At 40.1% G+C, this 21,394-nt stretch overlaps 1 protein-coding gene across 1 annotated transcript in view; it reads left to right on the forward strand.

Moving 5' to 3' along the window:
* Positions 1–21,394, forward strand: part of EPHA6 (EPH receptor A6) — a 449,967-nt gene that overhangs the window by 355,162 nt on the left and 73,411 nt on the right. Inside the window, exon 12 of the mRNA XM_026700746.2 lies at positions 1,410–1,535. Within this exon, the coding sequence (XP_026556531.1) occupies positions 1,410–1,535 (126 nt within the window). The remainder of the gene's footprint in view (positions 1–1,409; positions 1,536–21,394) is intronic.

Here is a 21,394-nt window from a genome sequence, read left to right on the forward strand (position 1 = left end):
ATAAATCAGGCAATCAAGGAAATTAAGTATCTCTAATAACCTGCCACCTAGTAGCTACAAACCAAATTGGGTAAAGATCTAATGGATAAGCGGTAGAATTTACTGCTTCAAACAACCTGCCTATATCTTTGGAAGTCACAAATCGCGCATTGATTCAGTCTAACAAAATGAGTCACCAAATCCTCCTATAATTAAATTTCCAACAATTCTGGTATCCAGACTGAACCAAATGTGAGAAGTTTTATTTGCAAAAAAATAAAAACAAAACAAAAAAGTCATTAAAACATAATAAAAAGCTTCTAAGGTTTTGTAATCAAACTCTGGGAGGTAGAAGACAAGAGTTAAATCCTACACAGTAAGAAGGGCATGAACTTGTAGTTTCTTCCTGTAACATGTACAATGGGGGGAAGGATCTACTTTTCTGCTCAAATTATCATGACAATGTCTCCAAATAAATATTATGCAGTGTCTTATTAGATCTGAATTTTTGAGTCCCTCTGTAATAACTAAATCCAATAAGACATTTACATAATTATGGCTTTCTGTATTTTTCAATCAAACTCGAATAGTCAGTCAAAGATTACTTTCATAGTTTACTATGTGCGACTTTTCAATATCTCTAAAACTGTATACCATTTTTCATTAGCAGACCTTATTAATACTTTGAGGTTTGCAGAATCTATGAATTTGTCCAATTATTACTATTCCAACCTATTACAGTATGATGGAACAATAAGATTTCCTGGGTTCTCATAATATCCAAATTGCGGTCCAAGTATTGATTAGAAATCGTTATGTTAAACCCAATTGAAAATATAGTTTACAATCCCCAAGTATAAACATAATTTTGCTCACTGAAATGTTCTGACTTTACCTGTTTAACAGATTTATCGATAAGGAAAAAAGATGGCTGTAAGAATAGGAGAGGTTTTAATAAATGGCATCTACAATAGTGAATTCATACATTGCATCATATGAAAATATATTGGCTTGCTTTAGCCTAATAAAATCTGTGAGCAGTGCTAGCATGATTGGTAAGCCATGGTTTCTTGCCTAGCATTATGTAGTTTTTCATTTTTACTTATGTTAATAAATTTTACAGGAAGAAATTTAAAAAAAACAGAAAATGGAAAATTAAATAAATGAAAAACTACAAAAAATATAGTTAACCAAGCTGATAACAACAAAAGATGTTTCTCCAATCTCACATTTTCCTCAATTAAAGTGTGGCACCAGAATGAAATCTAATCCTTGGAGTAATATCTGTTTGGCTGGCATGAGCTGATTATACAACTGGTTGTAAATTAATAATTAAGCTATTTAATATTATCATGGTCCTATTGGAAACAGTTTCTTTTCAGCAACCAAAATCACTGACTATAATTAATGACAGTTTTTATCTTTTTAAGGACCCTTCCCGGCCATTGGGTTCCAGTCTCTTTGCCCAAGATTCCTGAGGGAAGGATTCTTAAATAACATTGCAGCCTCACATCCTTTGTCAGGGGGACGATCTTTGCCCTCCAGGATTTTTTCCGGTAGGTATTCCATGTACATTTTCAAAGCATCCATTGTTAAAATATTTGGGGTCATGTGACCAGAAGAAGGTGGACAAATATATTTTTTTGCATGTCACTTTTGTTACAGATTAGACAAATATACCCTAGGTTCTACATCAATGAGTAAATGAGTAAAAAAAAGTGCATAAAATCCAAATAAGCATTACAAAAAGAGAGATAATTTTTTCCTTTGTTTGAAATAAATTAATATGATGCTGTTAAAAAAATGCTAACTGGTTAGACAGCTGGGGCCCATCTACATCTATTATGATATATAACTTTAATGTCACAAGTAATAATGTTTAAAGATTTTGCATTAGTCTGTGTAATATGGCTATATAAAAGGAGTACAAGTACTTGACTTACAACGATTCATTTAGTGACCATTTGAAGTTACAACGGCACTGATAAAAATGACTTATGACCCATTTTCATACTTATAATCATTGCAGCATCCAATTGGGAACTGGCATGTATTTATGACAGTTGCATCTCCCGGGGTCATATGGTCACCATTTGTAACCTTCCAAGCCAGCTTCAGACAAGCAAAGTCAATGGAAGAAGCCAGATTCACTTAAGACTACATCAATATTTAACAAGTACAGTGATTCACTTAACAACTGTAGTTTAAAAAAAAAGTAGTAAAATGGGACAAAATTCAAGTAGCAGTTGTCTTTTGGGCTCAATGGTGGTTGTAATTCGAGGACTGCCTGATGTTCAGCTTCTTCTAAGAATGCAACACTAGAATTGTGCAGCACTTTGGATTCAATCAAAAAGGATATTTCTGAGCACCCAATGGCACAAACACTGTCTCTGTCTTCATACCTTTAAAATATCTGTGTCTTCTCCTGCAATGATCCTCTGAAATATTATCTATAGCTATTGGGTTTATTTACTATTTTAAGAAATAGAGAGTCCTTCAAGTCTATATATTAATGTATGTGAAAAGGGTATTGTGTTGCTTTATAACAGAAAAGAATTAAAAAGGAAGTCAGATTTCCAAAATATATCCAGGAGCATTTTAATTTTCTTTAGTGTATGTGAGTTGCATCTAAATGTTATAAACTAGCATTTATGTTTAAAATGAATTAAGAAATGAAAAATTATTCAATATCTATCATAATAGATCAATGTTTCTTTCCCAAATTCAAGTATAGTACAATAGTAAAATATAACAATTTTCTTTAAAAGTTCTGTTTATTCACACTAGTCTCATCTGCCATTTAAAAATAACATTAACTCTTTCTTGGCAACTGTATTTCATAATTACATTTCAAAATAGTATGTTGAATTAATAAATGCTCATCACCAAATATTTTTTTTTTTGTAGTTTCATATGATAATGCTTTTTTAAAAAAAAAACCTCTTTTTTAAAAAGTCTTACATAGTGATTAAGTGTCTTGGGAGCATTTTTTGAAAGTGTTTGCCATTGTCTTCTTTCTAGATATAAATTAGAATGACTGTCCAGATTCATATAACTGGCATATGTGCCTAAGATAGCACTAGAATTCATTCTCCTGCTTCTAGCCTGGCTCCTTCAGCCATTGCACCAAATGGAAAGCAAGTCAGTATATTATTTTAAATGAAATGTCTTCATGATGAGTCATCAGGAGCATGGCCACATATTTGCAACCAGAAAATGGTGAATGGAATCTGAATCTGTAACTGCAAATAATGTTCCTGGATATGTGTGGTTACATGGCCTAGACTGAAGTACTTGAATAATATGGAGACTTCCTCCAAACCTAGCTGCTGTAAAATTATTAAATGTAGAAATAGTGGTTAAATTTAATATTGATAACGTCATTTCAAATCAAGTTTAGTTTTTAATCTGACCATATTTATTTCTTGGTTCTGGCCCTACAAACTTTGGAAAACTCTCCAGGCATATCATTCAAAGACCTTAAAATGTTGCATACTTCTCTTGTATAGAGGAGAATACTTCTTGCAAAAAGGAGCCAACTCTGACAGCTATTATATGACAATCAGCTTATTGTCCTAAACAGAGACATCTTTTACCTTTCTAACAACAGAAATAAAATTTAGTGGTCTTGCAGAAAGTGATTTTTCATTCAGGTGTCATTTAAAAATGGCATGCATGCATACAAAGCCATGACGCCAGGTTTTGTGGGGGCTAATGTTTTGCAGAAAGCAAAAATGGAATACAAAATAGTAAACCAAATAAATTAAATGAATGACATCAGGGTATAAAAAGGAAATAGTTAAATCTGGTTTATGCCACACATTTCATTACACAATACCTGTTCATACTTGCAAACAATTCTTGTTTTCTCACATCCTCATACCATCTCGTATATTATCTTTTGTCCTTTAAATTTCTCATCTTTCTTTTTTCCAGATCTCATTAATTCCACCCATCTGTCACTTTCTCAACCACCCACTTCCTGCTAAGTTATTCATCTTTCTGTTTATTATTTTGTGATTTGATTTGCATCCTAACTTGATAAGATTAGAAATATTTTGATTCCCTTTCTTTGGAACTATTAGAATCAATGGAACATGGTTAACTGGATTTAATTTAAGGCTAAAATGTTTGGTAGTTTGTTCTTACTTCCTCTTTGTTTATTTTTGTCTGCCTAGCATGGAAACAAGAACAGTGATTTGGCATGTTCAGAACAGACTAATAATTAGTTGGCCCATTATTTAGTCAAATTTAGAGCCCACAGAAATGGAACTTCACTTATTTGTAGCTTAGCAAAAAAAAAGCCCATTTAGTATATTATAATGGATTTCTGGTTGCGCAATATAATTTTGACTTTCTATACCGGGGTGTCAAACTGGATTTCTTTGAGGGTCGGATCAGCATTGTAATTCTCCTCTGTGGGCCAGCAGTGGGGATGAGGAAGAAGGGCAGTAAGGGAGCAGCATGGGGCAGGATGGATGCCTCCTGGAGCACTCTGCTGGCCAAAATGGGGCACCTCATTTTTGCCATCCATGGTGTTATGTCCTGAGGACTCAAGGAGTTCTCACTCAGGTCCACTCACTTTGTGTGGGCGTTATTCCCCCATTCCCATTGGTCAGTTCTCCCCAGCAGCCAGCTATAAAAGCAGGCTGCGGGGTCCAACTGGCTGCTGATTGCTGCGAGCCAGTTCCAGGCTTGGCAAGCACGGTCAGCCCTTTATTTGTAAAATAAAGTACTGTTGTACTCATGCTCTGGTTCAGCCTCTCATTGCTCAAACTTAACACTGGCGACGAGGATGGGATGGCTACCAGAAGCACCTTGCAACCGCTGAGTCACTAGCCACCGATCTACAGCCCAGAGAGAGCGATCGGCTGGCAACAAGGAAACGCTGATCCGCAGCCAGAGAGAGCGGTCAGCTAGCGAAACGAGCGATCAAAAGAGCAAACGCAGATCCGCAGCCAGAGAAAGCGGTCTGAGTCAAATAGTTAGAAGCGTCTGTAGCCGCTTGTTAGCCTCGCTACGGGGAAAGTGAAGCGCTGCGAGCCGCAGCCGCTCTGCATTTGGCGCGAAATTCAAACGGGTGTCATTTGAATTTCGAGCCAGTAGGAATCACAGCACAGCGCTGTAGAGAGTCACTAACGCCCACTTTTTTGGCGCGAATCAAGACACCTCCAACGGCTAGCAGCCAACGTGGTAACCCAGAGAGAGAGAAAGAGAGGGTAGCAAAAACCTCTCCAGAGCTGATATCACTAGTAACTCACGAGCGTTCGTAGTCCCAGAGAGATTTTCTCCCGCAGGTAGCCCAGCCGTTCCAGCACCATGAGTTCCAATCCAGTATTCCCGGCGTTTAAACCAGACGAAGAGAAGTGGGAATCGTATAAGAACCGTTTCAATCATTACATCGATGCGGTCGGCCTGTCGGATGCGGGAGAGCATCGGAAAAAATCCTATTTCCTAATCTACTGCGGAGCCACCGTTTACGATACCGCTGCAGCACTCGTGGCGCCGAGAGAATTAAAAAACGTTCCGTGGTCCGAGTTGCTTGAGATCCTCACAAACCACTACGCTCCCAGGCCTTCACAAATCGCCAGGAGGTTCACGTTCCGAATGAGGAAGCAATCAAGTAAGGAGACCATCAACCAATATATGGCCGCCCTCAGAACAGCAGCCCTGCACTGCGGGTTTGGAACATACCTGGAGGACATGCTCCTCGATCAATTGGTTTGTGGGGTCAAGGATCTCAACCTACAGAGGCGACTGCTAGCTAAAAAGACCTCAACCTCGCGCAAGCGGTAGAGGAGGCCCTAGCAGCCGAGCTAGCAACGAACTCAGCCACCGAAATTCAGGGCCCAAGTGCCAAGCTAGCAGCGTTCCCAGTCCATTCCGAAGAGGTGGAAGCGGAGGAAGGCCACAACGATGAGAACGATGTCCATCGCCTCACCAATGACAGACGGTCGTGCAGGTAGGGGCCAAACAAGAATACACCGGTCCACCCAAGCACATCACCCTGTGCCTAGCCTGTGGGGATCACATCAAAGGGCCACCTGCAAGTTTAAAGGAGCCGTTTGCAACAACTGCCATAAGAGGGGGCACATTGCGAGAGTCTGCCAAGCCCCCAAAGCGCTGCACAAAGACCCCGTCCTCGCACTCGGGACCACAGAGGCAAGTATTAAACTGTCGCACGCACCGCCTTGCCAGGCGTACTTGCCACTCTGTTAGTAAAATTTCTCTCTCCGTTTCCCTAGAAGGTAAACCGTGCCACATGGAGGTTGACACAGGGTCAGCGCTCTCAATAATCTCGTGGAACACCCTCAAGAGACTCCACCCCAGCCTATCTACTACCCGGCTTCAGAGATGCCAGTTCGGTCTGAAGGACTACCAGGGGAAGGCCATTCCCGTGATCGGCAGAGGCAAGTTCTTTGTCAGTTTTAGAGCTTTTAAAGGCCACCTACCTCTAGTGGTAATTAATGGCAATCTACCCACCTTATTGGGGCTCGATTGGTTTCCCCACCTCGGCCTAGGGTTAACAGGAGTCCATGCTGTCTCAACCTCAGACACTGACTCCTTATTCGCTGACTACGCAGATGTGTTCAGCAAGGAGCTGGGGTGTTATAATGGAACCCCCATCTCGTTCACCGTTGACCCCCAGGCAGTCCCAATCAGATTAAAACCACGTAGAGTTCCATTTGCTATTCGACCAAAACTAGACGCTGAATTGGATAAACTACTAAAACAAGGGGTCATTGAGCCAACAGATTTCGCCAAGTGGGAGACGCCCATTGTCACACCCTCAAAAAGATGGTAGCCTGAGAATTTGCTCGGACTACAAGACAACAATCAATAAATATTTACAAGTTAGCGCCTACCCCGTGCCCGTCATTCAGCACTTATTGCACACATTCGAACCGGGCAGTATTTTTGCTAAATTGGACATGTCTCAAGCATATCAACAGTTCCCTGTTGATAACCAAACAGCGGAACTTCAGACCATCGTCACTCACAGGGGTGCCTTCCGATGCAAGCGTCTCCAATTTGGCGTAAGTGTTGCCCGGGTATTTTCAATCCCTCATGGAGCGGATTTTACAGGGCCTCCCTGGTGTAGTACCCTACTTCGACGACATCTTGGTCTCGGCCAGGGACAGACCCCAACTCTTCCAGAGAGTGCAAGCAGTGTTAGAGAGGTTCAGACAGCATGGCCTCAAGTTAAAAAAAGAAAAATGCGCCATTGCCACTAGACAGGTGGACTTTCTGGGTTATAAAATTGACGCCTCTGGCATTCACCCCTGGAGTCCAAGGTCAGGGCGATCCACGAAGCTCCCACACCGACCTCCAAAACGGAGCTACAAGCTTTCTTGGGACTCCTAAACTTTTATGCATCCTTTTTGCCCCATAAAGCCTCAGTAGCCGAACCCCTACACAGATTACTAGACAAAAAGTCACCGTGGCACTGGGGGCACAAAGAAGACCAGGCGTTTAATGCCGTCAAATCACTACTTACGTCAGAGGCAGTGCTCATCCAATTCGACCCCAACCTTCCTTTAGTACTGGCAGCAGACGCATCCCCTTTTGGAATTGGGGCGGTCCTTAGTCACCGACTCGCCAATGGCGCCGAGGCCCCCATCGCTTTTTCTCCAGGATGCTCTCGGCCACGGAGCGAAATTACAGCCAAATAGACAAGGAAGCCCTAGCAGCTGTTGCAGCCGTGAAAAAGTTTCACGAATTCCTTTTTGGCCACTTCTTGAACTGGTCACCGACCATAAGCCCCTCCTGGGCCTACTGGCCGGCGACAAACAGACACCTCAAGTCCTCTCCCCTCGGATGACAAGGTGGACGCTTTTCCTAGCGGCCTACTCATACAAACTTATCCACCGCCCGGGCAAAACTCTATCCCACGCTGACGCACTCAGTCGCTGCCCCTTACCCGCTCCGGCTGAAGACCCAGCTCCTGTCAATGCCATTTTTGAAATCACCCAGTTGGACCTGCCCATCACCGCCCTTGACATCGCCGCAAAACCAAGGCAGACCAAACGCTCGCCCAGGTGCTCGACTGGGTGAGGAGGGGTGGCCGGGAGGCAATGTTGATAACAAATTCGCACCCTTTAAGACTCGCATGCAGGAGCTGTCCAGTTTGCAGGGTTGTCTACTGTGGGGCACTCGAGTGGTCATCCCGACCTCGCTGCGTGCCCGAGTCCTGGAAGCGTTGCACGAGGACACCCGGCATTGTGAGAATGAAGGTGTTGGCACGCAGCTACGTGTGGTGGCCGGGTCTAGACGAGGACATTGTCAATTGGGTAAGTTCCTGCAGCATTTGCCAGGAATCCCGTCCTGCTCCCCCATCGCCACCCCTACCAGATGGGAGAGCGCCAGCGCCTTGGTCTAGAATCCATATCGATCTGGCCGGCCCCGTGCATGGAAAGATGTTCCTGGTGGTCGTGGACGCTTATTCCAAGTGGATAGACGTGGCGCAGCTGTCCACGACCACCACACTAGCAATCACCAACGTGTTAACGCGCCTGTTCATTACCCATGGACTACCCGACTCCTTGGTCTCCGATAATGGCCCACAGTTCGCATCAGTAGAATTCAGCCGTTTTGCAGCCAACCTAGGCATTCGCCACATTTTCACAGCCCCATTTCACCCTGCGAGTAATGGGTTGGCTGAAAGGGCCGTCAGGACCACCAAAGAGGCCCTCGCTAGGTTTGGCAGAGATGACTGGCACCACAAACTCTCACGGTTCCTGATGAGCCAGCACTCAACCCCCTGTGCAGTCACCAATAAGTCCCCAGCGGAACTTCTGATGGGCCGGCGCCTGAGGACTGTATTAGATAGACTGCACCCACAATACTGCCCTGACTCTCCCCTCGCTTCCACTTCGGGGTTAGACATTTTATGTTACAGGAGCCGATATTCGCAAGAAATTTCGCTGGGGACCCACTTTGGATTCCGGGCGAGGTTATCGCTGTCACCGGGCCGAGATCATATAGAGTCAGGCTGGAGGATGGTCGCGTCTGGAGGAGACACATAGACCAACTCAGAAGGCGCCTCAGCAACCTCGCAAACAAGAATCCAGAGTCTCCAGTCGAGGGGAACCGTCCCATCCGCCACCCAGCCACACCGCACCCAGTGACCAGTCTGCGCCAGCGGTCGCCAGTCAGCCCAAACTCGGACAACAGCGCCCAGAGAGTTGATCAACCGGATCCAACCCACGAGAGTTTGACTCAGAAACCAACCCGGTGGTTTCCGAGGATGCCCAGTCCAGAGAGAGTGTTGGCGACACTATGCCAGCTCAACCGTCACAGACTGATACCGAACAGTCAGACAATGTTCCCGAGTTGCGCCGCTCCGGTCGCCAACACAAACCCCCCATCTACCTCAAGGACTATGCGTGTTCGCATCTGGGGGGAAGGGGTGTTATGTCCTGAGGACTCAAGGAGTTCTCACTCAGGTCCACTCACATTGTGTGGGCGTTATTCCCCCATTCCCATTGGTCAGTTCTCCCCAGCACCCAGCTATAAAAGCAGGCTGCGGGGTCCAACTGGCTGCTGATTGCTGCGAGCCAGTTCCAGGCTTGGCAAGCACGGTCAGCCCTTTATTTGTAAAATAAAGTACTGTTGCACTCATGCTCTGGTTCAGCCTCTCATTGCTCAAACTTAACACATGGCCTCCTGCAGTACTCTGTTGGCTGAAAACCAGCCACCTGGCCCATTTTTGGCTTGTTTTTGGCCTGATTTCAGTCCATCTTTCATCCCAGTTTTGGCTGGCAGAGTGCACTTCATTTTTGCCTTCCATGGCCTCCTTATGCACTCTGCTGGCCAAAAACGAGCCACGAAGCCTATTTTCTGCCTGTTTTTTGGCTGTTTTTGGCCTGGGTATTTTTGGGCCATTTGGGGCCTGTTTTTCAGCCTGTTTTGGCCTGGTTTTTGGCCATTTTCAACCTGTTATAGACCCACTTTTGGGCTGTTTTGAATCCATTTTGGGCCCATTTTCAACCTGTTCTGGGCTCATTTATTAAGCTGTTTTGGATCCATTTTTCGGCTGTTTTTGCCCCATTTTCCCCATTTTTTTCAGTCCATTTTTGGCCAGCAGAGTACTACAGGAGGACATGGAAGGTAAAAATGAGGCACAGGAGGACCACATGCAGTCCTTTTTAGCCACCAGAGACACCGCAGTCCAGTCTCTTGATATTTCCAGGCTGGCCCCATGGGCTGGATTTAAGGGGTTTGGGGGGGTGGAGCAGCAGGGGGGTTGGACAGATAACTCCTGTAGCACCCTGCCAGCCAAAACAAGGCACGGGGGTCTGTGCACAGCTCCCCTGTGCCTCATTTTTGCCCTCCATGGCCTCCTGCAGCACTCTGCTGGTCAAAAATGGGTCACATAACCCATTTTTGGCCAGCTTCTTGGCTATTTGGAGCCTGTTTTAGACCCCTTTTCAGTCCGTGTTGGGCCTGTTTTTCAGTCCATTTTTGTCCCAGTCTATTTATTTTGTTCAGTCTATTTTGGGCCCATTTTTCAGCCTATTTTTGGCCCCTTTTGGTGCTCTTTTGGGCCTGTTTTTCAGCCTTTTTTGGCTCACTTTCAGCCTGTTTTGGGCCCATTTTGGGCTCTGTTTTAGCCCAATTTCAGCTGGCAGAGTGCTGCAGGAGGCCATGGTGGATGAAAGCAATGCACAGAGGGGTGTATGTAGCCCCTTTTAGCTGCCAGAGGCACTGTGGGACAGTCCTTGATATTTCCAGACTGGCCCCACGAGCCAGATTTAAGTACCCCGTAGGCCAAAACTGGCCCACAGGCCTTGAGTTTGACACCCGTGTTCTATACTATCTTCAGCATCCTGAAAAAAAATCTGCCTTGGTTTCTCCATTAGTTTCATGAAGCAGACTAGCAAGCATACAGACATATGTAGTAGAAGTCAGACTATCACATGTATCACATTTGCACATAATTGGATTTTTAAAACTCAAATTCATATTTATTTTTATTGATATATCCCAAGCAGGACTTTGTTGAACAACAAATTCTTTGTCCTGCCACAGAAACATTTGTCTAATTCTAGCTGATGTTTTTCCCATGTTAACGTTTCAAATGACATTTAGATTTCTTATGTCGCAAGTTTTACGCCTGCTATTTCAGAGATCACATATGGAAAGGCAGGTCAGCATTATGAGATTAATGCAAAATATGTTACATATTGCAGTTGGCTAGCTATTTTGGAAATGCTACTTATCACAGAATCTTCTCAAGCCCATTTTTAATATATTGTGATTTGCCTTGTTGGAGGGTCAATTAATAAAATTCCTTATGAGAAATAATTGTATCCATATCTGATAAACAGAATGATTTATATGTCTTATTTTATTATGAATTTTATGGACACATGCAGGGTAACCAACTATAACCAATTACTACATTGCCTTCATAATGGGCATCCAAGCATTATATATAATATAGCCAAATTCTGGGTGACGGTACCTGCGTACAATGAGTGTGTGGCAATATCCTGATAAAATTAATGGTTTTGATTATGTATGATTCTGATGTTGTTCTGTGTTAGCACTTCCTTTGTTTTCAGCTTCCCATATGTTTAATATTGTATCAAAACTGCTTCTGTGATGTGACTTAAAACAGCATTTTCATGCTGAACCCGGTGTATTTTCTTCACATGAGGTTTTTATAAAATTCAAGTATCTTGTTTTAATTATTTTATAAGAAAAACAAGTATTTCTAGTTGTGATAAGTTGATAATAAAATTAGAGCAATATTGCCAGATTCCCCAAGTGAAATTTTTATCAGTTCTATTGAAATGTAATTTATTGTTGTATATAAAATTTAAAAACTACTAACATATTGTAGGTTTCTGACCTCCTATGTATAGTAAAAAATAAAATGAAATACTTATTCAGAAATATTTTTCTGGGATATCAGTATTCCCATGAAAACTGGTTGAATGACTTTGGACTTGTCATTGTCTCTCAGCCAACTCACCTCACAGGGTTGTTTTTGTAGAGAAAAATAGGAGGAGGAAGGAGTATTAGGTATGTTTGCCACCTTGAATTATTCATATAGAAAATATAATAAAGGCAGCATAAAAAATAAAAAAACCTTCCTGCTTCACAAGAAAAATCATTCATAAATTCAGTTGCCATTTGTAGATTAATTGCTTTGAATTTTGCCCAAATTTTATATTTTATATTAGATAATAGATGATAGATAGATGATAGATAGATAGATAGATAGATAGATAGATAGATAGATAGATAGATAGATAGATAGATAGATAGATAGATAGATACTGGGTTGGGATATGACAGGATTAACTACCGGTTCAGGATTTGCGAGCTTCCCTGCAGGCTGCGAGCCGCGTGCCTGTAAATCGTCATCAGCAGCTGCCTGCAGAGAAGCAGCCTTTGAAATAGCCCTCTTTTCCTGCTTTTCTAACTGCAGCTGTGCCTCGTTCGGCAGCTTGTTGTAATGATGAGGCAGTCAAGTTGTTTGATCATGAGCAACTGAATTATGATGATGATCTTTATTGGAGTATAGTCTTGCATTTATATACATTTTTAGTTATCCTCCAGCATTGGTTAACTTTGGTTACTACTTAACTTTTGTTACTGTTTAGTACAGTAATCCATACAATTAATTATCTCTACTTAAAGTCTAACATATGTCTACTTCCCCTCTCTAATCCTCCTTTATCCATAGATTAGTGACTTTGTTTGCCTGAGTTGTATTTGCTTGGAAACATTCTTTATCTGAGGTTTGCCATCTGAGATTGGAACATTCCTGCAATTACAACTCTACAGCAGCTAAAGTTGAAAAATCAGGAAATAAAGATCAGGTAAGAGCCCGGGTGGGTGGGTGGGCAAAAACATCAGCAGACATAGAACCGGTTCTATGTCTGCTGCTCTTCAGAGCTACCAGTTCTACAGAGGTAGACAGAACCGGTAGATACCTACCCTGGATAGATAGATAGATAGATAGATAGATAGATAGATAGATAGATAGATAATGGTTGAATGGATGAAATGGTATGGTCAGGCGATGTTAAACTTTATGTCATTAGCAATTCAAATTACTGTCCCAATTACCATTATTAAGTGACTTGTTTACATTGGCAGTAACTGAAAACAGTTTAAAGGTGATGCACAGTTATCTTCATTATCTCTAATATCACAACATGAGAATAAAAGAAACTGGCTAGAAAAGCAAAAAAATCTCCCTGAAAAGGGAAATAAAATAAACTGCTTATCCCCAGTGGTGGGATGCTGCAGGTTTAACAACTGGTTTGGTGAGCACGTGCAGTGGTGAAAATGGAGCATTTAGAAGCTCAGCTGCTTACTTTCCAAGTCAGCAACGGTAAGTAGCGAGGGGGAGGGAATCAGCTGTGCCATGTAATTGAGTTGAGCTACAAAGCAGGAAATAAAGGGCAGGATAGGGCAGGGGCAAGTGGGTGCGGTGAGCTGATCGTTGGAAATACCTGTTCGCCCGAACTGGTCCGAACTGGTAGCATCCCACCACTGCTTATACCTGCCTTCCCTTTGTCCATTATCTTTACTTCAGGAGCTATTTATTTGCTGTGCAATATACAAAAGAAAACCAAAGAGTTCCTGGGAAGAATAGCATCTTTCCTCTTGAAAATCCCTGTCTGTCAGAGCTGCTAGAATGAGGAGGACAATGTTCCTCCAAATGGGAACTGGACATACTACATGTTCTGCCAAGCCGTGTGTGTTGAAAGAAAGCACCAGCTATTTATGATGTCAAACTAACTTCAATAAAGTTAGAAAAATGACTTAATTCTCAGAAGCAACTGTCCTCATGCAACCATACAAAACTGGTCACTGTTTTCAAATTAGCAACAATCCTCATATATTTTCATGTTCATTGAGTACAAGAGTTATAGAAAATGCAATGGTTCTGTTAGTCAATTCACTAAGGTTCATTAATGAAACAAGGACAATGCATATGAAATTATTTGTACTCAGATATGTGATTATTTAATATGAAGGATTCTTTGTTGCCTCTGTAAGTGTAGTACTAGGTGGATTTTTCTGTAAAGATAATAGCAATGGCAATAGCACATAAGACTTCTTGATAGATGTCTGAGCCACCCTCGAACCCCATAAAGATCGAAGTCCTGGCTGTGCGCAGAATTAACCTGCAATACAGCATTTTAACCACTGTGCCATGAAAGGCACTTCCTTAAAATGTGGGGTTTAATACACAGTAGAAAGATCTAATTGTCCTATTCTTGACAGCTTCCAATAATTACTTCCTTGCTAGTTACAGTCAAGTGAATCAGCCTATATAAGTGTGTTTAACCCACCATTCGAATGAAACAATACACCATTTAATTTGATATGCAAGTAAAGTGTCAAGCCCGAAATTGTCATAAGTGTAGCCATTTTAGTTTGTCTTAGTATATATTCTTTTTCTTATTTTCTCTGTGGTAGTCATGGGGGGGGAGTTTCGGGCTTGACACATTCCTAAGGTGGGAGGAGTGGAGATAAAGAGAGTGTTATGGCTGATCTTCTTTCCCATGGGAAATGAGTTGTCTGGGCTTGGGGCCCTGGAGGTGGAGATTTATGACATCAAGCAACGTCGTAATACTTCTATTGGAGAATGTGATTTATGGGGGTTGTTTCTAACTTCTAATATTGTGAGGTAATTCCAGGTTGGGTCAGATCCGGAATTACCATGGACTTTGCCAGTTTGATGTTTTCCTAAATAAAAGAAATCTTTTTGAAGATGGACTTCGTTATTTTTCTTTTAACATGGATTTCATTACTTGGAAACCTGACATAATGTTATTAAATTTAAAAAAAGCACAATGCAATCTATTTCTGAATTATGTATATACTTTTTAACTTTTTGAAGGACTCACAAATATAATCATCATTACCAGCATGAGACCTTGGCACAGAGGATGAGCACTGCTTTGTTTCCTGAAGGTCAAACAATACCTATAGAAAGTCAAGATCAGGAGTCAATACATATTCTCCAAAGCTCTGCACAGTGCTTTAATTATACTACCTCCTACCCACTCCCCATTCTCCAGCTTGACATCTATAATTGGATCCATAGATGAAGGCCTATTATTATTAATTCACACTGTGTTACCCAGCTAGGAGTTAACTAACACATTTCTATTCAAAATATTAATATCAGAAACAACAACCATCTGTCATTTTATAAAACTGCAGTCAGCAGACATAGAACCGGTTCTATGTCTGCTGCTCTTCAGAGCTGTTAACTGAAAATGATTGTAAATAATTAAACTGAAAATTTATTAAGGTAGATAGATCACCTAGTTCTTGGTATGATAAGAATGAAGGTTGTTCTGACTTATTAGACAAGTCACATTTTATTTTTACTTCCCTCTGCACATCAATAAAGTATTTGTTAAAATGCATAAAATTTTATTGAAAATAAGGACATTATTAATATTCAATATTAATTCAATATCGGTGGTGCAGTACTGCAAGCTACTTCAGCTGCAGCCAGCTGCCTGCAATTTGGCAGATCGAATCTCACCCGGCTCAAGGTTGTCTCAGACGTCCATTTTTCCGAGGTGGGTAAAATGAGGACCCAGATTGTTGGGACAATATGCTGACTCTGTAAACCACTTAGAGAATGCTGTAAAGCACTATAAAGCAGTATATAAGTCTAATGCTATTGCTATTAATATTCAATATAAAATGATGTTATGATAGCTATGAAAATGATCTATTTGATTATGTTTTTCATGTGTGATGATCTCCTTCAGTTTTTATATATAAATATTTTTCTTAAAACTCTTGCACTGCTCATCTGTTAAAAGGCTCAGATTTTATATTACATGTAACAGAAGATTTAACTATAAATCAAGAGTGATGCCTGACTACAGGTAGGAAACTTACTTTTTATTATCAGTAATTCATAAATAATATTGGTCCATCCAGAGAAGCCAATTTGCTTTCTCAGAGCTGACTTCCTACAGTAGCAGTAAGGAGCCGTCAATAAGGAAGCTATTTCATGTCTTTATTAGCCCTGAAAGCAGTAGGAAATTCCCCTTACCCAGATATTTAGTAGTAATGAATAAAGTTCTCAGAAATTATCTAAAAGCCTTGTCAAAATTTTCAAAGAATTTCCAGAGAAAGACTCACTACAATGGAAAAGATTTAAAACTCAGTAAGAAAAGGGGGTGTCTTAAAAGGACAATTTGAAAACAGTCACATTCCAAGGTTTTAAAAAAATTAACTGTGCAAAAAAGTGCCTGAAAATAGAAAGTGAGAAATTAAAACAAGACTGTATTGTGCACACCTAGAATTATAGTACACTACATCCATTTTAATGAATAGCATTATTTTCTCTAGTCTGGAGCAAAAAAATGGGTCAGACACTTATATATCCTACCAAGTGTCAGTTAGCAACTCTCTGCAGTTTCTGGAAAGTTTCCTGACCATGAAAAGAACAGATCCAGAAATCAGCAGGAATGCAAAACTGGGAACTCTATGCCAGAGGAAGAATTTTGAGGAATCCAATGGCCTGGGGAGTGTTGCCTTACTTCACTATTTAAAACAAGGCCAAAGACACTAAGTTACTGAACAGTTTGACACTTTGTATTTTCATTCTTATTTTCATTCTATTGTTCAATTTCTATCAAAATGGTTCTCTTAAAAGTTATGATTATTATTTTATTTTTAAACAACCTTTTCAAAATGACATGCTTCAGAGTAATATTTAATAGTTTAATATTCTTATTTTTAAGTTAGCTAGGAATATAATCCATCAAAAACAGGTTGGTTGGTTGGTTGGTTGGCTGGCTGGCTGGCTGACTGGCTGGCTTTTTTAAGTGGAAGAGCAAAGTATAGGCTAAAATTTATATCAATAAAATTAGATTTATTTTCAATTAATAATTTTAGGCTGAGTTGTTTCAGTAGTGTAATCTGATGCATAATTACTTGTAAATAATCCACTGAAGTTTTCAGTAAGGATTAGCTATTACTAAATTTTCTTAATGCTGAAACCTATCATAGGTTCAAAAGAATACATGTGGGGATGAAAATTGTAAAATTAAAATGCATGTCTATTTCATTTTAATACTTTTTCAGCTTCCTTTTGGCATCTACTAGAATCATATGGTTTTCCCATTAATTGCGTTTTAGCAATGCTAACTGAGAATTTTAGGAACTATAGTTCCAACACATTTAGACAATAATTTGTAGGCAAAACTTGGATTGTACTCATGCATAAAGTTTTCAGGATTAATAGTTCAGGCATAGTTCCTTGTTGTCATCCTGCCCATTGCTCATGTACTAAATCTACTCATATTACAGCTATATCAATTCATCTATCCATCCATTTGCACTGCAGAGAAATATAAATAAGTTAGCAGAATAAATAAGAAGAGTGGAAATAGAACACATCAAGCTGCAAAGGAAGAAGGGCATCACTGGCTCTAAACAGGGGTGTCAAACTCACATCATCACTGCAGCATCACGTGATGTATCAGGACATTTTTCCCCTTTGCTAAACTGGGCAGGGCCAGGGCCAGCACAGCGCTGCCAGTTTGACAGCCCTGCTATAGAGTAAATACTTATTTTTAGCTTACAGTTTGTTGCATGAAATATGGTATCCTGTTTCTCCCATCTTCTGCATCCTATTTTATCTGTCTAGGCAATCCTTATTTATAAAGTTATTTGGCATTTTCACAATTTATGCATATCATTCATACTATCTGAAATATTTTGCAATGGTTGCTCTTTCTGTCTTAACAATTCTCTTCAAATTTTTATTTGTAAATATTGGCAAATCTAGTAAATCCAATCTACAAAGCAACTTTCACCCAACAATCCAAAGTAACATAAATACACAATTTATTTTCCAGAAATTTTTTTAAAAAACCTGCTCCTATTCACAGAATGAGCAGAGAAAGGTAAAGAGGATTGTCATGGTTATCCATGTTAACATTGTTTATAATAAGTACAAAATCATACATGTATTGTATTTTCATTTTGCCACCTCTAATTTTTTTGCTCTGAGGATTTTAGTTTTTTCAATATTTATGACTTTCCATTGGCCAAATGCTGACATTGTATTAGTTCAGATTTTTTTAATGATCTACATGGCTTCCTTTGCTTTGGTGGTTCCTTTAAGTATTCTTACCACATGGATAAAGTACTAAATATATTCAAACCATATTGTATACTTTCAGTAAAAGATTTTGATGCTCACTGGCATCGGCATTAACTCTGTTGCCTTAATCTTATTCCCTATATCCCATCAGTTTTCAATTAACCTTTCCTTCCTTTTCTTTTAAGTCTAAAGAAGATTAAATGGTTCTTGGAAACAGACCAAAGACCAATTGATTTACACTTGTCCTGCTAATGAGGACTCAGGTGTGGTAGTTTTTAATGTAACTTCAGCAGCTTTCTTGGCAGTAGCCAATTCACTATTATCCATTCAAGATAGTATCACATACTGTGTGTTGATGTATTACTAATAGGGAAGCAAATTGTATATGAAAATTGGCACCTTTGTGCAACTTGACTCAAATAAAATATAGTAGACAGTCTCTCTGGTTTTTTTCCATGCTATAGAAGAAAGGTTTTTTTGAGATGGGTTCATCTCCTAGTAACTTCTTAACATTTCCACCATCTTTTTGTAACAGAATGGAAGACCTTTGCTTTTGCCATCTTCTGAAATATTTCTTTATTTCCCAGTCTAGCTTCTTACTTCCTGATAATCTTTCGTCAAAGAGTTAACCAGATCCAATCTTGCTTAGTATGCAAGATCAGCCAAGACAGATAGGTAATGTCTCTCGGCTGAGGTTCCTTGCTATAGAGATGACCATTTTATTGATATAGTTTACACAGTAATATGTGATATATTACAATACCTAAATAACAGACACAGTAGCATAAACAGTACAGTGGTTATCACAATTATTCACTGTCAGTAATAAGTTTATCAAGACATAGTATCTTGATATCATAACAAGGCTGGCTCCAAGTTTGAAAACATTCTATGACAGACTCTCTTACATATTTATAGCCTATTTGTGAGTGTTTCAGAAACACTTCAATTGAGATAGAAGGCCATACAAATCAAATGAATAAATAATGTGATAAGCTTACTTGATAGAAATAGCATTTAGTGTTGAGGCATCAAACTATGTCTAACCCTTTTAATTAACTATAGTGACATCAATATTGTAGGAGATCATAGTGAATTTTTAAATGAAATTTAGTACTACTCAGAAAGCCAGACCTGAATTGGTTTAAGTGACATTTAGGACAGCATTGGCAATAGATCTGGATATCAGTTAAACTTTTCCTACTCTGAGCAAGAAAACTCGAAATTATTTTGATCTGGACCTTTTTCTATAAGGAAGACAAAGAAGTACTTTGCATAGACAACTATACCCTAGCTGGAATATTAAATCATAGTTAGCCAAGTTATCTGATTCTAACACTGTTATATGGTTTTCTTTAGCTGCTAGAATGTCAACAAGTTATGGAAAAATGAGGCAAGATCATTATATTGTTAACAGAAGTGCAAGCCATCTGCTAAGTCTGTTTGAAAAGATTGCAGGATACTGTATATGGTTAGCTACAAACAGAAACCTATCTTAAAGTTTTCCAGAGAGCCAGGCTTCAATCTTCACATCTTCAATTGAGTCTTCAGTCTGATCTTCTGATATTTTAAATGCACTGTATGAGAGGTAGCTTGCAAGGAAAAATCTGGAAGAACTTGTTTCTGAAAGTAGAGAAAGATGATGTAGGTTTATACCTTTAGACCAAATAAATTCTAAAATGTTTTAGAAGATGTTTAGAAAGTATTATTAGAAGACAATGTCCTATCCCAATCATTGTCCCAATCTTACTATTTCTTCCATACACTAAGAGACTAAGTATAGTAATTATAACTGGAATAGGCAATCTGTAGCCCTCAATCTGTTTCTAATATTCCTCATCAGCCTTTTCTTCCTAATAGTTTGGGAATTATAGTTCAATAATGTCTGAAGTACTATGAATTGCCTATTTTATGGAAGACGCAACCCCTATAAACAGATTCCACACAGCCAAGAACACATGTGGTTAAAGATGGAATGACTAAAGGGACTTCCGGTTTGGGTCTCTTCAGTGACAGACTGAAATCCGTGATCATGTGTGGTTTCGATCTGTGCTCACTGCTGGAGCACCCCGATCCTTTGGATTCGGTGCTGAAGTCATCCCGTAGAGGTGGTGAAGAGGGGGGAGATTTCTAGCCAAGTGGAGGGGAGCCACATGTCTCCTTCTTGGCTGATTTAAACTCCCTTCCCCAAAGGCGGTTGCAGCAGTGGTCAGAAATGGCCACCTCAAAGAAGAACCTGATTGGATAAGATTGTGCAGGAGGAGGACAAAGAGGAAAGCAGGACAGACCGGGCTAAACAACAGAGAACATCTAAGCAAGGTATCCTGAATCTAAAAGTGCCTAGAGGGATACTTCTGAAAGAAAATCTTTAAGCGGCAAAGGAGAGAGAAAAGGAGGTTAAAAACCCTTTTTTAACCTTTATATTGACAATTACAAATGGTATGGAAAGAAATTTATATTAATCTATTTTGACACTATTAGGCAAGCTTAAGCTGAAATCTAAGTGTCAAAAGGAGAATAAAGATTTTTTCTTGGTCATTTTAAAGCCCTAAAAAGGAGAAGAGTGGAGGCAAAAGGGTGGAACGTGAAATAATGGAAAAATGGAGTGCCACCTGGAAAAATAAAGAAGATTAACAGTGAAACTTTGAAAAGATTCCCAAGGATACATTGTAACTGAAATCTTATTAAAAGATACAGTAACCCATGGAAAGGAAAAGTAAAGGAAAGAAACAAGAAGGAACAGTCTGGTGATTTTAAAAAAAGTTTTTGGCATTGGTGTTTTCTTTCTTTTTCTGTTTTTACTTAAAGTTAATCAGGTGGTTGTTCAAAAGTGTTTAAAATGCCCCAAAAAGTTTTTTTTCCTCTCCCCCCACTTACAACAACAATTTCCCTTTAAACGCTCAGAAATCCATACCTCCAATGAGGGCTTTCCAATTTCTGAGGGTGTTAAGTCCAAAGTCCTTTCTCTGATAATTTTCAAGTTAAAATACCTTCGGTGCCCAATGCATTTTCCAGTTCTGCATTTAATGTTTCTGTGGGTTGGGAGAGTAAGTAGAAAAAAAAGGTTTCCCTTAGCAGCTTTCTCTGCCGCTCCTCTCTTCTTAGGGATACAGTGTATCTTTCAGGCAATAAACAATTCCACTCCAGGGTTTTAGAAGCTGTTATTTTCCCGGCATAGCCAACACTTTCACTTTTGAATCTTCCTTCTCCTCCTTCCTCCAGCACAATCTTTTCCAGCTGCCAGTTTCTTTGTGGTGGCCATCACTGACCGCCGCTGCACCGCCTTGAGAAAAGGAGGTTAAGCTG

This window comes from Pseudonaja textilis, chromosome 7 (assembly GCF_049901715.1).
Source record: "Pseudonaja textilis isolate UNSWEBS1 chromosome 7, rPseTex1.2, whole genome shotgun sequence".
In the NCBI taxonomy this organism is placed as follows: domain Eukaryota; kingdom Metazoa; phylum Chordata; class Lepidosauria; order Squamata; family Elapidae; genus Pseudonaja; species Pseudonaja textilis.